Below are 20,597 nucleotides of genomic sequence, written 5' to 3'. Positions count from 1 at the left end.
ATTTGAACGTTTTAGTAAATCTTATGTAGCTATGTTTATTTGTACAGTATTATGATTTCTGTAAAGTTGACTAGATAGGTGAAAGTCTTAATTATGGTATGCTTGTTTACAACATCACAAACTTTACTTTGAAATATTCTTCCCGGTAGTGGGATGCTTAAAAATATAATTCTGTCATGCAGTACAGTTTCATTTTGTTTTCCATAACAAGATACAGGATCTTTTATTATATTAATTTTTAATGAGTAAATAAGAGGTTTGTTCAAACCTCTTATGTTATAAAAATCTCATAGGTTATGAAAGCATAAGTAGCTGACTTTTGGAGTTGGGATGTATCCATTGTAAAGTGAGGCCCGTGATTGTACACGTGTAGCTTGGCATTCTTTCCACAGCCTGAAACATTGGCATTGTGTAGGTGTTTGAAGGTATTTGTCAATCTCTTGAAAGCTTATAGTCAGCAGTTCTTCAGCAGTGGGTTAAACCTTGGAAGTTAGCAAAGTCTCGTGGGGCCATATCAGGTGAGTAGCGCATCCTTTCATTATAGGACGTCTCCTCTGATGAGTAGCATACTGATAATGTGTCATCATAAGGGATCACCTCATTCCTTTTGACATGGTACAGCAACACCTCATTCAATTATTTAAGGAGGAAGTTATATAAGGTGCTTTAGATACATCTCATATCTATCTATTTTTCCTTTTTTTTTTTTTCTTTATAGAAAACGAAGAGGAAGAAGAGTCTCCTGTACCTGATCCATCTCTTATTGAATCAGATGAAGAAGTGATTCCCTCACCTCCAAAACAAGAAGCCAAAGAACAGCAGTATTCCCAAAATGGAAAACCAAAGAAGAGAAAGCAAGTTTCAAAGACTTTCCGGGACGAAGAAGGATACTTGGGTAAGAATAGTATTGAGAGTTGTGTATTTTTAAGAGATTTGTGCTGAAACTAAAGTTAGATCTTAGAAAGCAATCACTTACAGCTAAAAATATTTCAACATAAGGAAACCATATTTCATTGGTGAGTTAACATTTATTCATGTTTTAAATTTTTAGTGGCACGAAAGTAACACCAGCCATGATTTTGTATTTGAGGAAGGTAAAAGCTAGAGCCACAATTGAAAACTATGACCTTGCCCAGGGTGAACAATCGATACTAGCAGTGGGAAAATTGATATGGTTAAGGCATTGAGTGACTTCTTGTTTTCAACTCTTGGCTTTAATGAGCTGGGAACTGGCTGTATTTTAAAATATTTAGCCAGTGAAATTTAGAAATGGGTACCAGTTGCAGGTGTACAAAGATGCCAAGAATCTCATGGTTTATAAATACTACAGATAAATTTAAAACAGAGAGTGGATAACTAAGAACCCCTTATCAAATCTAGAAGGTACAAGAACCAGAAAATTAATTAGAGAGATTTGTTTTGGACATCATATAAATTTTTAAATCACATTGTAAAAAAATTGGTAAAGAGGTTGGAATGGGTTAATGTGTATATTTATTTTTAAAAAACATGATGAATTGGTAGACAGAAAAAAGCATGATCTGGATTACAATATATTAGTTTTATGCTGCAGATAATCTTGTAATTGGAGGTACTCTTCCAACACTAGGATATCCAAATTTACACTTGAAAATATCCATATGGCATGTAGAAACCAAATAGAATTCACAGCCATTAATTGAGACGGAAAAAGAACACAGGAATTATATTAGCTATAGCAGAGCCATTATTGGCAATGATCAACAACTAAAGCTGAAAATAAAAATACCCAGCTAAAAAGTTGATCAGTGTAATTAGGTTTAGTACAATAACTCTTCTTGAAGATGAACATTGAGAAGCTTTAGAAATTGCATGTCAAAATAGATTCACAGATCTTGAAACCATATTTGAAGAGATTCATGTAATCACTGAGGACTAGATTAATATCAGGCTGGCATCTCAAGAGAAGTATACTGTACTGGGATATTAAATGAAACCTGGAATACTCAAAGAATAGACAAAATTAAAAGGTACATGTAGAAAATTTTCAAGGAACATACAAAGAATGGAAAGTGAATGAAAGAAGTATGAAATTTGGGCCATATGACCCAGCAAAGCAGATTGTGTTTAAGTATTCAATCTGATGATTGGTTCTTGGAAGTCATAATAGAGAGGTAACGTGAGCAGCGGCACTGCATTTATTTTGAGTGTGATGAAAATGTTCAGTAAGCTCATGCTCAGTTATACAGTATAAAAAAAGGAATTGATAAAGTGCTTAGAGATGAACAAGCTGCTTATTAGGAAAGGAATGAGTTGTAGACAAAACATTTGCATTAAGGCTTTTTTGGAATAATTTATGGATCCTAGAAATCATCTAGCTCCTCTTGATTACAAGATGGTTTTGACAATGTTCACAAACTAATATCAGGAAAGGTTTTACATGATTATGGTATTCATGATAAATAAATGAAACTAATTGAAGCTATCCATGAAAAATTTACAAGCAAAGTTATGTTGATGGAATCTTAAGCACATTTATTGCAAAAATACTGCAGTGGTGGTAAAGGGATATGGTATGTTACCTTTGCTTTTTTGTCTTTTACATGGATTTAGATATTGTGGATAAAGATTAGAAATATTTCAGCTCTCAGAAACTATAAATGAAAAAATTTTAATGGGCTATCTGAAGTGTCATAAAATGTCTTGTTTTTCACAAGGTTTGTTTTATTGTGTATCTTTTTAAACTATGAATGTAGAGTATTCATTTGTCTGGTGACTTTTAATTCTTTAAAAGGTTATGTAACATTTTGTTGGTATCATAATGAGTGTTGTTTGTGAAAGGTTTGAAATAGACATGAAGCGAGTACCTAAATGTGCCATGGAAGACTTGGGGGAAAAAAAAAAAAAACTGATATTCCATCAAAGCTTGAATATTCTGTTGATGACATTTCATCAAAGGTTGACTATTCTTCTGATGAAGAAATAACAACAATAGCCAAAGTAAAAAAAAAGCAATTCTTAGTTGGGAGGGCCTGATGTAATTTCAAATTTCAACCTTTTTTTTTTTAATAGGATGTTACAACGTGAACATATGAAACATATATTTACAAAATTTGATTATCTCATTTTTTATCTATAATTACTAAAGAATAGTATGTTACAATATATGATAAATTCATTTTTATCTCTAGTTACAAAGAAGGAGTATGTGTATGTCACTGATTCGGAAGAAGAAATGGAAGTTGTGAAGTCTAATCAAGAAAACATTCCAGAGAGGAAGAATGTTAAGTCACCTCAAAAAGTAGCAAGTACCAAATCTCCCCAGAAGAAGGTTGTTAAATCGCCTCCAAAGAAGCATTCAAAGGATTTGACAAAGACAAAACAGTCAAGTATAATGAGTTTCTTTAGTAAAAAATGAGTTCCCTTGTTTTAAATGTTAAGATGAATGTTTCTGCTGGCTATAATGTAACTGAAGTATAAGGCACTGAACCTGCATACTAAATTTTACTGAAATAACCTAATAATTTAGCAAACTTAGTACTTGTTCAACATGGATTATTCAGTAAGGCCTAGTAAATTTCATGTACATAAGAGCAGGTTGACAGTCGAGAGTAAATATCTTTCTCAGGGTTAAATATTATGAGGATTTTATATTACTTCTTGAGTAAAAGCAATTGAATTTCGATGTTAGCCTTTCTGAACAGTAACACTTTCCAATATCACCATAAAATCACACTAAACAATTAAACAATATGTTGGTGTTGAGACATGTCAATATTAACAGTTAAGTCAACCATTAGTTTTTGCAGTATTTATGATGGCTGAAGTGCAAGTGTCAAATCTATATTGTATGTTAAAAGTTATAATGTGCTTAGTTGAAGTCTTAATATTTTAAATTAGTTTGACTTTACTGCAATGTTTTATTATACTTTAATTGGGAATGAGAAAGGATGATTGTTTGAAAATGTCTTACTGGACAAATATATTTGCATTGTTGATTAATTTATCTTTAATGTATACAGTTACTAAACAATGCTTATGGTGTGAAAATATTTAGCCAGTACAGATATCTGTTTTAGACCCACCATTTGGGCTAACATAACCATTGTTAGTATTATCAAAAAGTATCTTATTAGGACCACCAGAAAAACATTTTTATACTCAGGGGAGTTGCTGTAGGATTTGTTATCAAAGGGGAGGTTCAAACTGAAACAGTTGAAGAAATCAGATGGCAGGGTTACTTGAGACCAAAGGGAACAAAGGTGACCGACCCTTATAAAAGCCATTGTTGCCGAGAGTATATGATAGAGATATAAAGGCAAAGCTCTAGTTCCTTTTTTCTTAGGAATAACAGACATAACATAGGTATACTGTTTGGAATGGGAGATTATCTTGAAAACATTTGTAAGGTTTTAAATGACCCTGAAGATGTTAGTTTAGTTTGCTCTGAGCGTGCAATTTCTGAAAAAATGTACTGTGCTGAAATTTGTAGTTTCTGAATAACATGCTTTAATTTTTTAATTTTCATTTGCAAAATACACCATAACTTCAAGGGTCTCAAAGGAAACCTTAATTGTTGAATTTTGTTCATGTTGATTTAAATTTTTATTTTTATCAAAGGCTTATTATGCTAGCACACTTTGGAGAATTAACATAAATTCTTTTTTTACAACATAATGCTCCCAATCTTTGAACGTTCTGAGCAAAATTAAATTTTTACTACATGCCTAGTATTTGACAGAATATACAGAATAATGTAGACCTGTAATAGTGTAGCATCACAATTCACACAGTTCTAGTAGTGTAAAAGTGCATTAGTTCAGATAAATGCTATTATGTGACCAGGGAAATTGTGCAACTAATGGGCATATAATTTTGTCATCATTTAAAACGAGATAGCATGATGTCAAGAACTACAGGTTAAAATAGCATTTTCATAACATATTTTAATAGATCCTTAATATATACTATAGGAAAAATGACGACGAGAACTGAAGATTGTTGTATTACATCAGAGACAGGATATGTTCTTCGCATCAAACAAACTACATCTGAAGCTAAATACGCATATACATCAGAATGCCACACATACAATATACTAATACGTGGACTTCGGACCACTGTTGTAACTTAACACTGGTTCTTAAATCCAGGTCTACGTGTATTTATGTTTTGCCTCAGAGCATTAGCATTCTTTTGTATGTTTAGTTTGATTAATGTATAAACTATTCTTGTTTTCCTACTTCCCCCACATTTATTAATGACCCACAAATATATCTTTGATTCATTTTCTACCTTTCATTGTTTAATTTTAACATGTCTACATTCAACAATGATGATATTTTTATAATTTTATCTACATTCTTGTGTTCATTGCAAAAGTAATTTTATTTGAAATTTACCTTACAATAAACATTAATAAACACTTCAGTTATGTTACTGCTAGACAGATTTATTAACTACTAGAGAGATTTATTAATTACATTATGAGACATGTTATATTTTATGTTGCAATAACTGTGTATGGTTGTGGTTTTTTCAGATTCCTTTTGTCAGATTCTGTCTATAAGACATTTACTCAGGTGAATTTGATAAATTAAGGCATTTTTCAACACAACCTTTTTATTGTATGTAAAGTTACTATGTATTGTATAAATTGTACCTGGAATGTCATTACAATATTGTCTTTAGTTTTTATAATGCTTTTCCACTTTCGGGTGAATTCTGTCTACTACAAAACAGTTGTCACCAGAACATGTAATAAAATATGTAATAAATTTTGTATGATAAAAATCAGCTATTTTAAGAATTTTGCATTGAAAGGAAACCAGAGACAATTCAACTCAATTAAGGGTCATATATCTTATCCATTATTTAATGATGCAAGATTATGATATTACTACAAGAACAGTAATTCTACTTATCAGTCACACATATAGCCTTAAAGTTTGAGCTTACAAGCCGGGTGGAATTTGGGTTATATCAGAGACATTAATGCCATTATATATCATGCTGTCATTACAAGTTTTATTCTTTCATAAATGAACTTCAATGGTCAACAATAAACAATTCACATATATACTGATGGTTCCATATGTGTGTGTTAAATTTCACCTAATTAAACAAATCGGTTAGCTGAGCTGAGACCTATAGAAGCAACACTTAAATTATTAAATACATGCCACCACATAAATTGGTTATTTTATGGGACTTGAGAGGTACTACCAAAGCCCTTCAAAACTAATGCCCTACAGATTCCTATATTGCATATTAAGTTTACATTTAACCAATTATATGCTGGTGTAAGTGTTAACAAATCCTGGATGCCCCCTTTTGGCTATGGAAGTAAATGAGGATGCCAATAAAGTAGCCAAAGCTGCAATTACTATGACAAGATCAAATGTAACCATCCCAATCAGTTATTACTTAAAATCTCAAAACCCATCAAGTTTAATAAATAGCAGACCTTATAGAATAATGATGCTGATAACACATTAAAGTAGATCAAACCCATTGTTTGCATTATAACATTCTTTTAACCAAAATGAATGCCACATTAAAGTAATTTGTCTTCAAGTTGGCCTAGTAACTTGTCTGGCAACTGGCTACTTAATGAATAGCCCACAGGACTCATTACTTGTTCTGTGTATAAAGAATGCAAGTCAAAATTAAGTTATATACTATATCATGTATGAATGTCTCAACTTCCATCAACCACTAAAGTCATGGGCAGGCTATAAATCAGGGAAATACTGTCAAAATCTGCAAAATTTTATTCATTAAATTAATAAATTTTTAAATAACTACATACATGTAAACATGAAATTTTGAAATTCTATTATTAAGGGCAAAACCCTCTGGCCCAGCACTGTGAGAGATAAGTACCTAGACTGAGTTGTCTGGTTACTGTACTCTAATAATATAGTTGGTCATCTTCATTTACTTTAAAGAGCACGGTATGTATACAATATTATGATAATACAGACAAAATGACAATGAGAATATAAGGGGTTGCCCATAGCACATTAATAGACAGTACTATACAACTACAATTTTTACAGACCTGTCTTGCTGTCAGCCACAGGCAGTGAGAATGATCTGCTGTCATGTGAGATGCACAACCGAGAATGACTAAAGATTTCAATAAGGGTTCTCCTTTCCACTCATAAACTGACGATGTTTGTGTTTTCCTTTCCACTAATAAACTGACGTAAGTTTCCAGGAGTATGTCATACAGCAGTGTATTTACGAGGACGAGGAGGGACAGCTAAAAGTGAGGCTTCACAATAGTATTCATCTCGTTTCCTTTTATTTTTAAATATACCATAGATAATACATCTGTTTTGAATGCAAACAACTGGGAGTGTTAAGTCTATATCTGCCATATTTTCTTGAGAGGCGTTACGCATATACTGGTTAGCTTGTACTCACTGGAGCCAGTTTTCAGAGTTGGCCAAATTTACCTGAAGTTGGAGAATGTTGGGAAGTCCTCATCCTTCATTCACATTCTCAAGAGACATAGTCATAGGATGTGCTAAATTATGAATACCTACATCACAAATGAATGCTAAGCCAATGCTTATAAACAAGGGAATTTATCATGGCTGATCTTTTGTTTGGAAGATAAAGAGACCGGCATTACGAAGGCACTCGAAACTTCTAACATGACACTATTGTAAAGAATATGACTGATGGGTTTGTGTAAAAAAAAAAAAAAAAAAAAAAAATACTTATAAGTCTTAAGCTTCAAGTGTTGAGCCTTGCATTGTTCAGCCTAGGGTCAGTGTCTTACAAGCAACCCCAATAAGTAAACAGAATGCAGGGCCATCAGCCTAGAGCCAGTGTCTTATAAGCAGCCCCATTAAGTAAACAGTGCAGGTACCTTGGTCCAAGCTTCAGAATGGTAAATAATTTCTTTAGGGCTGAGACTATTTCCTCTCTTGTATTATTACCACTTTCATGGTAGGGGTACAATAGTTCTTTTTATAAAGGAGGGATAAGACAGATGGTATTGTTGTGACACACATGGTTGTTGATGGTCCGCACTAAGTAGCATGCAATAACTTGATAACAACAGGCACTGAATGTGAAAATGGACGTTTCCTCTTGAAATAAAGCCTTTAACAGATTGTCGTGCAAAACCTTGGAAGAATAATGTACTGCAAGTCATACTTAATACATACTGTTGGGTAAAAGGGAACAACCATTTCCACCAACTTAGTGTCAAAGAAAAGATTCAACAGTGTTGCTGAAATCCAGACATATTCAAATAATTACCTGATAGTACTTACATTAATAGTATAGTAGTGCATAACTGCCCAAGACTTGTTTGGCTTTCTCATGCCTACAACTGATTTGCAAACATTTTGGTAAAGTGCCAGTTTGAAGGTCCATGGAAAGTACAAAAAATTAAAACAGTAATGTAAAGCATTTTATTCCTGTAAAAATAAAGTATGTAACAATAACTTTCACCATCTTTCAAGTCCAAAAAATATACTACTATATAATCAACCACTATGGCACAATACCTAAATTAAACAGAAAGAAGATACTGTACTGAAATTAATAGTGGTGTTGAAATAAATGAAACTGGAAACTCAAAACAACAAATACAGCACTAGCACCCTTTTCATATTTCCTTGCAAACTTGCATTTTATTGACATAATCCATGCATTTTATCCTCTTGTCAATAAACCATGCATTTTATCCTCTTATGTTAAAAAACAATAGTGATGCCACAAAGAAAATTAGTGTATAAGCAAAATAGTCTTCTGTATTTTTCACAATAAAATCTGTCATGTGGCCTTGAACTGACTTTGCTAATATAAAATATTCTTTTCTCTTCCTCAGTATATTAGTGCCAACTTTCTTACCATAACAAAGGTAATTGCCAACATGGCCTTCACCAATATAGTCAAAAGTAAAAGGTGCATTGTGTTCCTTAAGTTTGCTTCCAATGTCCAATTTGTAATCCTCTGTTACATTAATCACATTTGCAGTTTGTTCCCTCAACATGCTCCATAAGGATTTGCCTATCTCTTTAGTTATGTTCTGTAAATCAGTATGAAACCATACAGGTTCCTCATCAATTTCCAAAAAGCAGTCCAACTTGAATTTATGTAAAACTCTTGAACCTGCATACCTCAGCTCGAAGCGATTTTTTGACAAACTTTCCATATTCTCTGCAACTATCGACTGTGCTTCTTTTGTTGTGCTAGGCAGTTTTTCTTCTATTGCACTTACCACAGATGGTAAAGGTTTTGCAAAAGGGTCTGGGCAAACCTCCTCGGTATTGCATGGTGCAAAAAAAAAGAAATCATCAACTTCCTGAAACTTGTTTGCAAGAGTAGAATCAAGCTTTTTCAAGTACGACGACCTCACATGGATGCCAGATGAAAACAGCATTAATGATTGGTGGTATCTGCCAGGTGGCACAGAATCCCTATGCACCAAATATGGAGAGAAATATTTACTTTCATATCCTGGTTCTCCTTTGCACATGCCTTCACATCTTCCTTGTGCCACTAACTGTACTTCAAATTGGGTGTTGTTGAAAAAACTCTTTTCTAATGAATAGTCATTGATGTTTAATGAGCTGATATTACATTTATATTGTAGAAATTTAAAACTTCCTCCCTGTGTAATATGAGGATGTTTAGATATCACATCCAATATGTATGTCATTCTTCCTTTTTGCATGTCAAATGTGAAATTATGATTGCAAGAAAATATACCAGTATCCTCATCAGAAAAATCACTGATGACTAGTGCATTATCCTTCCTCTGAACTACCCTATACAGTTTGTCAGGTTGTCCAGAAACAGTTTCTTGCATTGTCATAATGAAACGCCGTCTGTAATACTCAAATGTTGACGTGTTGTCGTGCTTGTCCCACTTAATATTCCACGTAAAATTTGCTCTGAACCAGTACTTCTCTTGCCTTTCATAAGCACCACAATAAATACATGGCAGCACAACAGTGGCTCCTTGTGGCACAGGTACACTGACATAGATATTTTGTTTTGTTAATATACTGCCAAGAGAAATGCAAGACTCTTTATTAATAAGTCTTTCCTTTGCTGTTTGTATATCCAAGAACTGATGTTTCCAGTGGGACTTGGTAAAAACCTCAGGCAGAGAAATAGGACTCTCAGGAGGTTTGGAAACAGTCTCACATATAGACTTCTGGCAAATGACTGTTATAATGAAAATATGAACAAGGATACCAATCATACTGCTTGATGTTTTCTGTAAAGTAAAAAAAAAAAATACAAAACCTAAATAAATAACATTTTATTTATGTAGTTCTCATCTTTTTCATTACACATTTTTCCTTAACTGGGGCTCACTTCAGAAAAGAAACAAGACAATGGTCACTGTCACATTCATACTTCAACTGCTGGTGAATCCTGTAAAGGGACTTCCACAAAAGAAGTAATTTTATACACCTACACAGAAGGCTTATCTGCAGTGCATCATACCCTATTGGGAACAAACTCAAGATCTATCAGAGGTATTTGAAGTATATGAGAGGGGGAAGAGTTCTGTGTAAATAGATATTGGGCCAGGCCTCTCATCCACAGGAATCCGATTACTTAATTAGTTTCTTTTACTTTGCAGCCTTACCGTTAGAGCTAGAGGCGTAGTACGCTAGGGAAGTTAGCAGGGAATATTTTCCACTTCCCTCACCTCGCCAACCAAAATGTACTTACATGGAAATGACTTCATGGTACTAAAGCTGTAAGGGATGACACAGTACATGGGTTGAAAATGCTTTAAATAACATCAACTCGTATTTAAAGGCAAACCAGGTTAACACCTAGTGCCCTATACAAAAGTTTTTTTTTTTCTTCTAACAAAACCCTCATAAAGTTAATTAAGGTTTTAAGGCACTGATCGTCAGTTAGATAAAGAGTAACCCTTCCATGCATCGATAAACAACCGATTAAATCCCAAATTCATGAATTTGGTAAACTTATTCGCAGCAATTCTTTGCAAGAAGGTTCCCAATCCTCACAGCGGTCCTATGGTGTAATGGTTAGCACTCTGGACTTTGAATCCAGCGATCCGAGTTCGAGTCTCGGTAGGACCTCAGCATAGCTTTTCGTCTGAATTGGCATCATGTATGAATGGTAACAAGCGGATAGTTAGAGATATTTTGTATTCACAAATATCATTTAACATAACCGCAACCCGACTAACCGATTCGTTGCCGCAAAAAACCACATGACATTTGCTTGACAATCTTATTTGTATCGTTCTACACACTTTAAAATTAACTTAGTGCAATTAAAAATGGAGTATTAAAGCTTTCCCTCATTTCAATTACAATGAACTAAAGCATTCTCGTCTCAGTTATCAAATCTGGGGAAAATAGGGCATATACAACAACTAGCGTTATACGGTAAGGAAGATTCCGACTGCATCAACGACGGGAAGAGAAGCAACGATACAAAGGCTTTAGCACGGTCTTGGGTTCTTTTCCTCGCTTGCGTCATAGGAGCAACATATACGACAATTACCCGATTCAATTTCCTAATAATCAGCTCTCAAGGAAACCAAATTTGAATGCTGTACGGATGAACGCGATAAGGTTGAATATGTTGAGAAAACATGCTTAGTAGGTGCGGCGAAAGGATTGAGGTTATATAAAAAGGTAAGATGGTTGTCATGTAGAAAGAGTGAAGACGGACAGGGAGAAAGGGGAGGACGTTCTAGAAAGCAAGGTCTAGCACCTGGTAGATGAGTATACGAGAAAATAAAGAGATGACTTGTGCAATACGTAAGGTGATTTAATACTATTTAGGCATGAGAAGGTACCTGCTTTGGGAGTTTCCTGCAAAAGAGGCTCATTCACAAATCAGCAGTTCAAGTGCAAATGTGCCAATGACTATTGTGTTGTTTGTTATTTTATTTTGGTAGTCACCTTCTGTTAGATGTTGCCATCCTTAATCTTCAACTGCTCCTTCCACATCGACCAAATACAGTTTGCGCATAAATTTGAAATGATGCAGTTCTCAGATTCGGCTAGGTGAAAACCAACATAACTTTTCGGTATTCAGTCTATTTCAAAACAACTTTTCGGTTGGTCAGTCTAATTCAAAAGATTCTTTTGATAGTCCAGTCTACTTCAAAACTGCTGTATCCCCTTTATTTCAAAAGAACTTTTCAGTAGTCAGTCTACTACAAACCCACTGTTTGGTAATCAGCCTACTTCAAAACAACATTTTGGTAGTCAGTCTACTTCAAAACCACTGTTCAGTAGTCCGTCTATACTTCAAAACAACTTTCCAGTAGCCTCCATATTTCCAAACAACTTTTCAATAGTCAGACAGTTTAAAACCACTCTTCGGTAATCAGTCTACTTCAAAACAACTTTTCAGTAGTCAGAGTACTTTAAAACAACTTTTTGGTATTCAATCTAGCTCAAAATTTTTCGGTAGTCAGACTACTTCAAAACAACCTTCGTTAATGCCATCACTTCAATGTGCTTTCTGATATTAGTTAAAATTATAGTACTAGTAATAATTTATCAGGAACTAGAAGCATTATTATTAGTAGTAATAGTTAGTAGTGAGTAGTATTTAGCAGTCGAAATGCTGAGAATTAATACTACTAAATTTTCGCCTTTAATCTAAATATATATCATCATTTAACCTACACATCGTAACATACCTAATTCATACTACTACTACTACTACTACTACTACTACTACTACTACTACTACTACTACTACTACTAATAATAATAATAATAATAATAATAATAATAATAATAATAATAATAATAATAATAATAGGTCTTCGAATAAAACACCAACCTCACTGAGCTCATCGACCTTGAATCAATTCATAATTTGCCACAAATCTGAAACGGATTTTATGCGAGTCGTATAAATTATGACAAAGTGACCAACACTTCGCCTTCGTATGACAATTCGTATATACTACTTCAGAGCCTTCGACACACGCCAATCTCCCTTCTTATTACAATTGACCATTGCGGGAGGTGGAATTCGGGCCCACTTGTTCAGTATTCTGGGGAGGGGGGGGCATAACTCGAAGCATGAGTCACATCACACATCTGAGGAATCGGGAGCACGGATCCACGTGGGTAGGTTTGGCGTTTCGTCTTTTTGCCCAGTGGCCAAACAGACGCAACGACCTTGTGCCCAAGCGATTTGAAAGAAATCGCGCGCAAAGCCTCCGCCGTCTCTAATGGAGTGCTTTTCCTTCGCTAGCATTCTTCTGCTTGGCGGCTAAAGTGGGAGTCAGTCGGTATTAATAGCTGTGAGCAATCTGCGCTGGGAATAATAATAATAATAATAATAATAATAATAATAATAATAATAATAATAATAATAATATTGAACCAAACAAAAACTTTGTTTTCTTCTGAAGATTGGAAAAGAAACCCACAAAATTACTGTGTATAACGTGCATACTTATAAGTATTTACATTTTATTTTACTCAACACTCGAGTACTTTCAGGCCCTATCTGTGGCCCTTTTTCAAGAGATGTGTAGGTTATCATAAAAAAATTGCTTCAGCATTCATTCAGTTTTATATTTCCTTTCTGTACCCACAGGGCCACAACCGCCAAACACCCCTCCCCTCCCCCCCCCCCCCCCCCCCCCCCCCCCCCCCCCCCCCCGCCCCCCCCCCCCCCCCCCCCCCCAAAAAAAAAAAAAAAAAAAAAAAAAAAAAACAGCGCTCGTTCCATTCCAATTCATTAGAATGATCGAAACCTTATTTATCTCTCGCTGTATAATTCATCATTATCATCATCATCATTATTGCCTCCAAAGCCGCGTGATACAATGAGCCCCTGTGAAATTCCACTTGTGTGTTTTCTGTACTTTACCTTCCACAAATCTCCACTCAATTCCAGCCTCTCGGTTCTCATCCAAGTACGTCTGGGTATTCTAACTCTTCTGGTGCCCGCAGGAACCAAACGGACAGACACTGCCATGTACTGTTCTCCAACGAGCTGCCTGAGGGACAAGTCGATGCCATTTTCATTTCAATATCATCTTCACTACAAATGGAACTTCCGTAATTTCGCTCATGGTATAATTTCCGACTGTGTTCTGCCATTTCACTCCTTTTATTATTCTCAAGCCTTATTCCCAACCGACGAAATCGTTTCTAGTTTAACAGTCATACCATGATTCATGTTCGTATAGTAGCACATAAAATACTAGACATGTACAATCTTACGAATTAAATCTATTAAATTTCCAAATCTTATAACAGCCTGCCCAGTGTCTGATTTGCCTTTTCAAGTCTTGGACTCGGCTCCAACTCAAGAGAACCAGTATTAGATATCATTGTGTGCACATGTTTGAAAGATTCGTCCACGTTAATAGACATACCCTGTTATTTCATTCCTGCCGCCTGTCCTTATTACCTCTGTTTAACTCTAGTTTTAATTTGAGTCCCATCTACCTTGTTCTAGATGGGACTTAGTAGAATGTATGTGATACATTCTAACTAAGTTTTGTAAATCTCGTGGAGTTTTGCTGATTAAGACAGCACCATGATCATCATCCAAGCCTGTCCAGTTCCTGTTGTTCCTCCAACCTAAAAACCTTCCCTTTCAATCTTCAGTTGAACTAACACCCTATGGACAGCCACCATGAGAGAGAGACAGTGACAGGAAAAGGTAGTAAATCAATAAATATATGATGGAAAGGAAAGCATGAACGAATTTGCTGATTGCTTTAAACATTTGCAGATCAGAAGATTCCACAACTGCACTTGGTAAGCAATTCCATAATTTAGTTTTAGCCAAGATAAAACTCACAGCAACCTCATAATACAGGGTGTCTTTCCTGTGCCTCTACCATAACTTCCCAATATCTCTACTACACATTTTGGTGGCCATGTAATGTCTCCATCTCCCTCTCTTTCCTTCCTTGATTCCATAATTATAAGTACTTTTCACCAACCTAACATCCTCCACTCTCTCTATACGATCAGACCACCTCAAAACACACTGACCCAATCTTTTATTTTGAGTTACATTTTTTTGTTTGCAAAATTTAATCATATATAATAACCTATTCTCCCAAAAGCAACCACTGTAAAACTGGCTTGTCGCGTGAAGACAGTGGCGTGATCTACGTAAAAAAAAAAAAAAAAAATCGTTGCGCCAGATATTTTTATGAAACAAAATAATGTTGGCTCGACCGGATGCAATGGATGGTTGTACTATGTCGTTCGAAGCCGTGGCACAAGCACTGGAAAAAAAAAAAAAAAAGTTTCCCTTTCCGTGCAAAATCATTTTTATAGCCGGCATAACATGAATGGTGTAATCGCTTAAGTCAACGACCACAATAAAATTCCTATTTCTACTTGGACAAAAAAAAAATAAAAACATCTTGAAAAACTACTTGAAAAAAAAAACAAAAACTACCAAGGAAAAAAATACTTGTACAAAAAACATACTATTTGAAAAAAACTACTTAGATAAAACATACTACTGGGACAATTTTTTTAAAGTTAAATAGATAATTTTATTTGTTCTGCAATACGTTTCAATGTTACCAACAGCTTAGAGTACGGTAGGGTTCCATAACTCCTCAATTTCTCGATTTATTCAGTGTTTTGGATATGCTAGCCACTATGAAGCCTTAAATCTGAAAAAAAAAATCATCTTCCAGTTTCGAGAATCGAACTCATGCATGATGGATCGTGGGTTCTTCTTGACTTGGGATTCAAAGCTTTGCAGCCTTTGATCAAACGTATCCAAAAAGTGTGAAGAAATAGAGATATGAAGAGGTCTTTGTGCCTGTGGCAAATATATGTTGAAAAGTAACCAGCAGATCTCTCTCCCTCTATTTTTACTACTGTCAACTAACTGCCACTACATAAAGGTTTACAAAAAGAATACTTGTTAAACAGACTGTGCAACCGGTGCTACGGGTATAATACCTACTGAATTCCAAGTATCAACGTATGGACGGACAAACAGACTTAATAGCAAAGATATATATATATATACTATATATATATATATATATATATATATACATATATATATATATATATATATATAGATAGATAGATAGATAGATAGAGATAGATAGATAGATAGATAGATAGATAGACATAGGCAGTCTCCTCGGCCTCTTATCATCGAAACTAAAAATATTATTATAATATTCTCACTAAAGCAGACTTTGCGTATACTACTTTTTTCTTCTGCTTTTGTTCCGATCTTACCTAATTTCGAGCTATTGCTCTTAACCCCAACTAATAGCTATCGCGTTGCTCGTGCGCATATTGCAGCCTTTCTTGTGCAGTAAGGTAGAGGGGGGGGGGGGGGGGGGGAGTCAGATAAGACGTTATTGTTGCTACCGCCCTTCGCCTTTAACCCTCCCCCCCCACAACCCCCCGCTGTTCTTTTACTGAAGGCGTTGACCATATAGGCGGAGGGAAGGCGGGCAAACGCTCAGCGCTGCCAGTGCCAAACGAGACCCCCCGGGTAGGCCACGGGGGAGGGCACCGAAACCCACAGAGTGCCAAGTACTTGTTACTTGCATTCACGGCACATACCGGCGAACGAATTACTCCTTCATAAACAAAACAAATCTGGGCAAGAAAACAACATGATGATGCCTTATTCTATTTTTCTCTAATCAAACACCGGTGAAAATTCGGGTTAAAAGCAGCAGCTCGGAAAGATTACCCACAAGACCCTTTTCTCAAAACAAGAGTGACATCATCGCCCTATATTTCGGAGGGACCTCTTTCTCTCTTCGAGGAACTCTCGGATTATGCGAATTCGTTATAATAATAATAATAATAATAATAATAATAATAATAATAATAATAATAATAATAATACAGAAGAAGAATCTCTCGTTGTTTAGAATCCCTGTTGTTGTTAGGTTCAAGATCTACTATGCTCCTTAACCCAACGTCAAGTTAATACGGAAAGTGAACCTCTGTCCACTCATCATGAGAACTTCAATGATATTCCTAACACGTCCAATTCTTGTCTCTAGTTTCCAATGAAAGAATAGAACCGTCATAACCTATTCCACTATATATTCATGAAAGGGTGCGGCGAAAAAACAGAGAGAGAGAGAGAGAGAGAGAGAGAGAGACACCAGATCTGACACGCGATAAGATGATGTCGAAATCGAATGACATGAAAATATGATACAACAAAATCGCGCCATGTGTATGAGAGAGAGAGAGAGAGAGAGAGAGAGAGAGAGAGAGAGAGAGAAGCAGCAGCAGCTCTTCTGCCTGAGATAACAGATCATTAATCATCAGCCAACCCAACGTTCTTCTAAGGAGGACGACTTAGTAAGACTCTTTTCATTTGCCAATCCTCAAAGATGGTCTTACATAAAGGCCAGCTTACATAACAGCGCGGCCGCAGTATGAATGCGGGCTTCCATATAGTAGAGCTTGGCCTTCTCTATGCAATGCAATGACTTGAATGAATAATGGTGTTCAGCTTTTTGGCAATTTGTTGGAATATAAATTTGCAATTCGCTGATGCGCTTTCAAACCTGTGCATTATTCTGGTAAAACAAAAAAAGAACTTATTCTCAATATAAACTCTTTCTCTCTCTCTCTCTCTCTCTCTCTCTCTCTCTCTCTCTCTCTCTCGCTACTTCGCCAGTGAAATTTTGTAACCGATCGCAAGCATTTACAAAATTTGAAAAAAATAAAAAGTCTGACACTAAATATATCGCCAGGTTTCTTTCGCCGGCATAACTAACGGAATCATAACAGCAATTAAGCTATGAACGTTAAAATGCACATGGGCTAACCACACTTTTCTTTGAAAGAAACTTTCATTTGAAAAGAGATAGAGAAGAGAGAGGAGAGAGAGAAGGGGATGAGAGAGAGAGAGAGAGAGAGAGAGAGAGAGAGGAGAGAGAGAGTTTTTCCAGCTGTAACAGTTTAAAGAAGGAATTCCTAACCTATAATTGTATGTTTGGTATTGGAACAAATCAAGAGAGTATCCTACGCAACAAAATATCCGCCCTGAGGCACAGTGAGGAAACAACTGACTGACAATGTTTACATTCTTTTCCCGGGTTAAATTCTTCCACATCTGGTGGCCCACCGGCGTTGCAAATTCGCGCCACGTTTGTTACAGGCTCCCTCTCCTAGGGCGTATACGCGGCTATTCAAGAGGTATGAATTGTCAAACAAAATTATGAAAATACGAAACTTGCTCATATAACAAGTAACTGTTGATCATCAACCAACCATTTTTTTTAAGCTTTAGTCAAGTATAGAAAGTTCTACTTCTCCCTTAACAAAATTTCAATAGAATACACTATGCTCATGACATCTAGCCAACACAGTCATTTCTCCCAGAGAGAGAGAGAGAGAGAGAGAGAGAGAGAGAGAGAGAGAGAGAGAGGTTACGGGCTGCTCCGAGAGCAAGAGCCCCCCGTGCACAGTACAAGGATGGCTTAATCATTAAACAACCAACGAGAATACCCCCCCCTGCATGAGAGAGGAAAGCTGAGAGGCGAGAGGGGTGGTGAGGGGGGGGTTATGGGCTGTTCCAGGAACAAGAGCCCGTGCCAGCACAAGCTAGCTTAATCTTAAAAACAACAGAGCGAGAGAGAGAGAGAGGTTACGGGCTGCTCCAGGAGCAAGAGCCCGTGCCAGTACAAGGATGGCTTAATCATAAACAACAACAGGAGGAGAGAGGGGGGAGGGGGGGGATTACGGCTACTCCAGGAACAAGAGCCCGTCAGCACCAAGGCTGGCTTAATCATAAACAACAACAACGAGAGGAGAGGGGGGAGGGGGAGGGGGGTGGGGGGGGATTACGGGCTACTCCAGGAACAAGAGCCCGTTGCCGTACAAGATGGCTTAATCATAACAATAACGAGAGGGAGAGAGGGGGGGGGGGGGATTACGGGCTACTCCAGGAACAAGAGCCCGTGCCAGCACAAGGCTGGCTTAATCTTAAACAACAACAACAAGAGAGAGAGAGAGAGATCGCGCACCAAACACAATTTCTGGCCGCTTTCTCTTACAAGCCATTTAACTTTCATTATTTTCCTTCCATGATATCCAAACTGATAACCTGGCAATTAAACAGTTAAAAGGGCACCGCTATTTCAACACTAGAAGTTTAAGTAAACTTATATTCCAAATAATATGTAACTATGTTCTACAATATAATTATAATACAACACGATGATGAAAACATAAATACGCATTATGCAGAAAAAATATGCGTCTTCAAATTGAAATTTAGAGGTACATTGAAAATCTACACCTTAACAAAGGTTTGACTATGCTATGCAAGAACGACTAACAAGGTTCACAGGTAACCTTAATAAAAAAAAATAATATTCATGTTCACTATTTACCAACTCGTAAGTGTTTGTATCTTATAAATAAACAAATAAATAAATACATAAATAAAAACTATAAACGGGTATACAGTATATCTGTATGTATATATATCTGTATGTACACACACAAAAGGCGGGCACTGCTGAGGTTATTCTCGCACAAACACACAAACACACACACACACACACACACACACAAACAGCACTCGGAGTGCAACGCTAAAGTGGCAGCCATTCTATAGACACCTGAAGTTCGGTTGTTACTACATAACCATACTGACCCGCAAAGCTCCAAACAATCGTGTTGCCAAATGCTTGACAACAAAAGTTGGCAATTACTTTAAAAATAATTTCGAAGATACACCAAGGGACGTTAGCCTCAATATCAGAGAGATTTAACAGCATCCAAAGAAGGAAGATCAGATTAGATATTTACAACACTACTACCTAGCTACCACCCACGATAAATCATAACTGTTACTTCCAAGTGTCTTTTAACACTGAGGCAACAAATAAACATAGAGAAGCAATACTAACCGATCACGAGGATAGAATGAAAGAAACTGAATCCGTCTTAGATCACTGGCTCAAATAAAACAGGGGCAGTATTTGGATCGAGAACAAAATAGTTATACATTTCCCTGACTGGAATAAACTTCTAAAGGGAAAACCATAAAAAAAAAACTTTCGTCCTGAAAGCCAGACGAGAATAAATGGGCAAATCCTTTTAAGTATAAAGAGACATGCTCGTCATAATTCGTAAACAAAGAGAGAGAGAGAGAAAAAAAACATTCCTTCAGAGCAAACATCTTAGGACTACGCGCTAATCCAAAAGCGAGATTTAGGCAAAGGATAGACCAGGACCCCCATTCCTGGGATAAACATACCAAAATTTCCCACGAGTTGGCGCGCGTGCTCGTCCCAACCGGAGGGACACCACCAGTAACTTGATTCGCATGGCTGCTTCAACCGGTGACATCACAGGTTTTTTTTTTTTTTTTTTTTTTTTAACCAGGCATGCGAGCTTCATATGATACGATATCGGATAAAAGAGGGGACGAACTCTAGGAGACCAGAAGTGTGATATAGGGTCCTTCACTTTTTTTTTTTTTTTTTTTTTTTGAAGGAACACGAATAAATATGACAAGACATTCCTCAAACTGGTATCGGAATTCAAGGAAGATAATATACGTGATAATTTGAAAAGAACATTCTGTTTGTTATGAAAACGACGACTCAATTAAGAAAATTATTATCAAACACTTTCATC

General features: G+C 36.1%; 2 protein-coding genes and 1 non-coding gene across 9 annotated transcripts in view; 2 read left to right on the top strand and 1 right to left on the bottom strand.

Moving 5' to 3' along the window:
• Positions 1-4,960, top strand: part of LOC135200817 (DNA polymerase delta subunit 3-like) — a 22,508-nt gene extending 17,548 nt beyond the window's left edge. For both annotated transcript variants that reach the window (XM_064229490.1, XM_064229491.1), the window contains 2 exons: positions 719-895; positions 3,171-4,960. In XM_064229490.1, coding sequence (XP_064085560.1) covers positions 719-895; positions 3,171-3,397 — 404 coding nt within the window. In that variant the 3' untranslated portion in view covers positions 3,398-4,960. The remainder of the gene's footprint in view (positions 1-718; positions 896-3,170) is intronic.
• LOC135200815 (ribulose-phosphate 3-epimerase-like) overlaps positions 1-20,597 on the bottom strand; it is a 64,942-nt gene that overhangs the window by 30,597 nt on the left and 13,748 nt on the right. For 3 of the 6 annotated variants that reach the window (XM_064229482.1, XM_064229484.1, XM_064229483.1), the window contains one exon: positions 8,349-10,228. The exons of the other annotated variants lie outside the window; for them this stretch is intronic. In XM_064229482.1, coding sequence (XP_064085552.1) covers positions 8,684-10,228 — 1,545 coding nt within the window. In that variant the 3' untranslated portion in view covers positions 8,349-8,683. Of the gene's footprint in view, positions 1-8,348; positions 10,229-20,597 lie in introns of those variants that run through there. 6 annotated transcript variants of the gene reach the window in all.
• Positions 11,001-11,072, top strand: Trnaq-uug (transfer RNA glutamine (anticodon UUG)). Its single transcript has one exon. It is a non-coding gene; the product is annotated as a tRNA-Gln (tRNA).

This window comes from Macrobrachium nipponense, chromosome 27 (assembly GCF_015104395.2).
Source record: "Macrobrachium nipponense isolate FS-2020 chromosome 27, ASM1510439v2, whole genome shotgun sequence".
NCBI classification, from domain to species: domain Eukaryota; kingdom Metazoa; phylum Arthropoda; class Malacostraca; order Decapoda; family Palaemonidae; genus Macrobrachium; species Macrobrachium nipponense.
The sequence above is the reverse complement of the archived record's forward strand: the minus strand, read 5'-3'. Positions and strand labels throughout refer to the sequence as shown.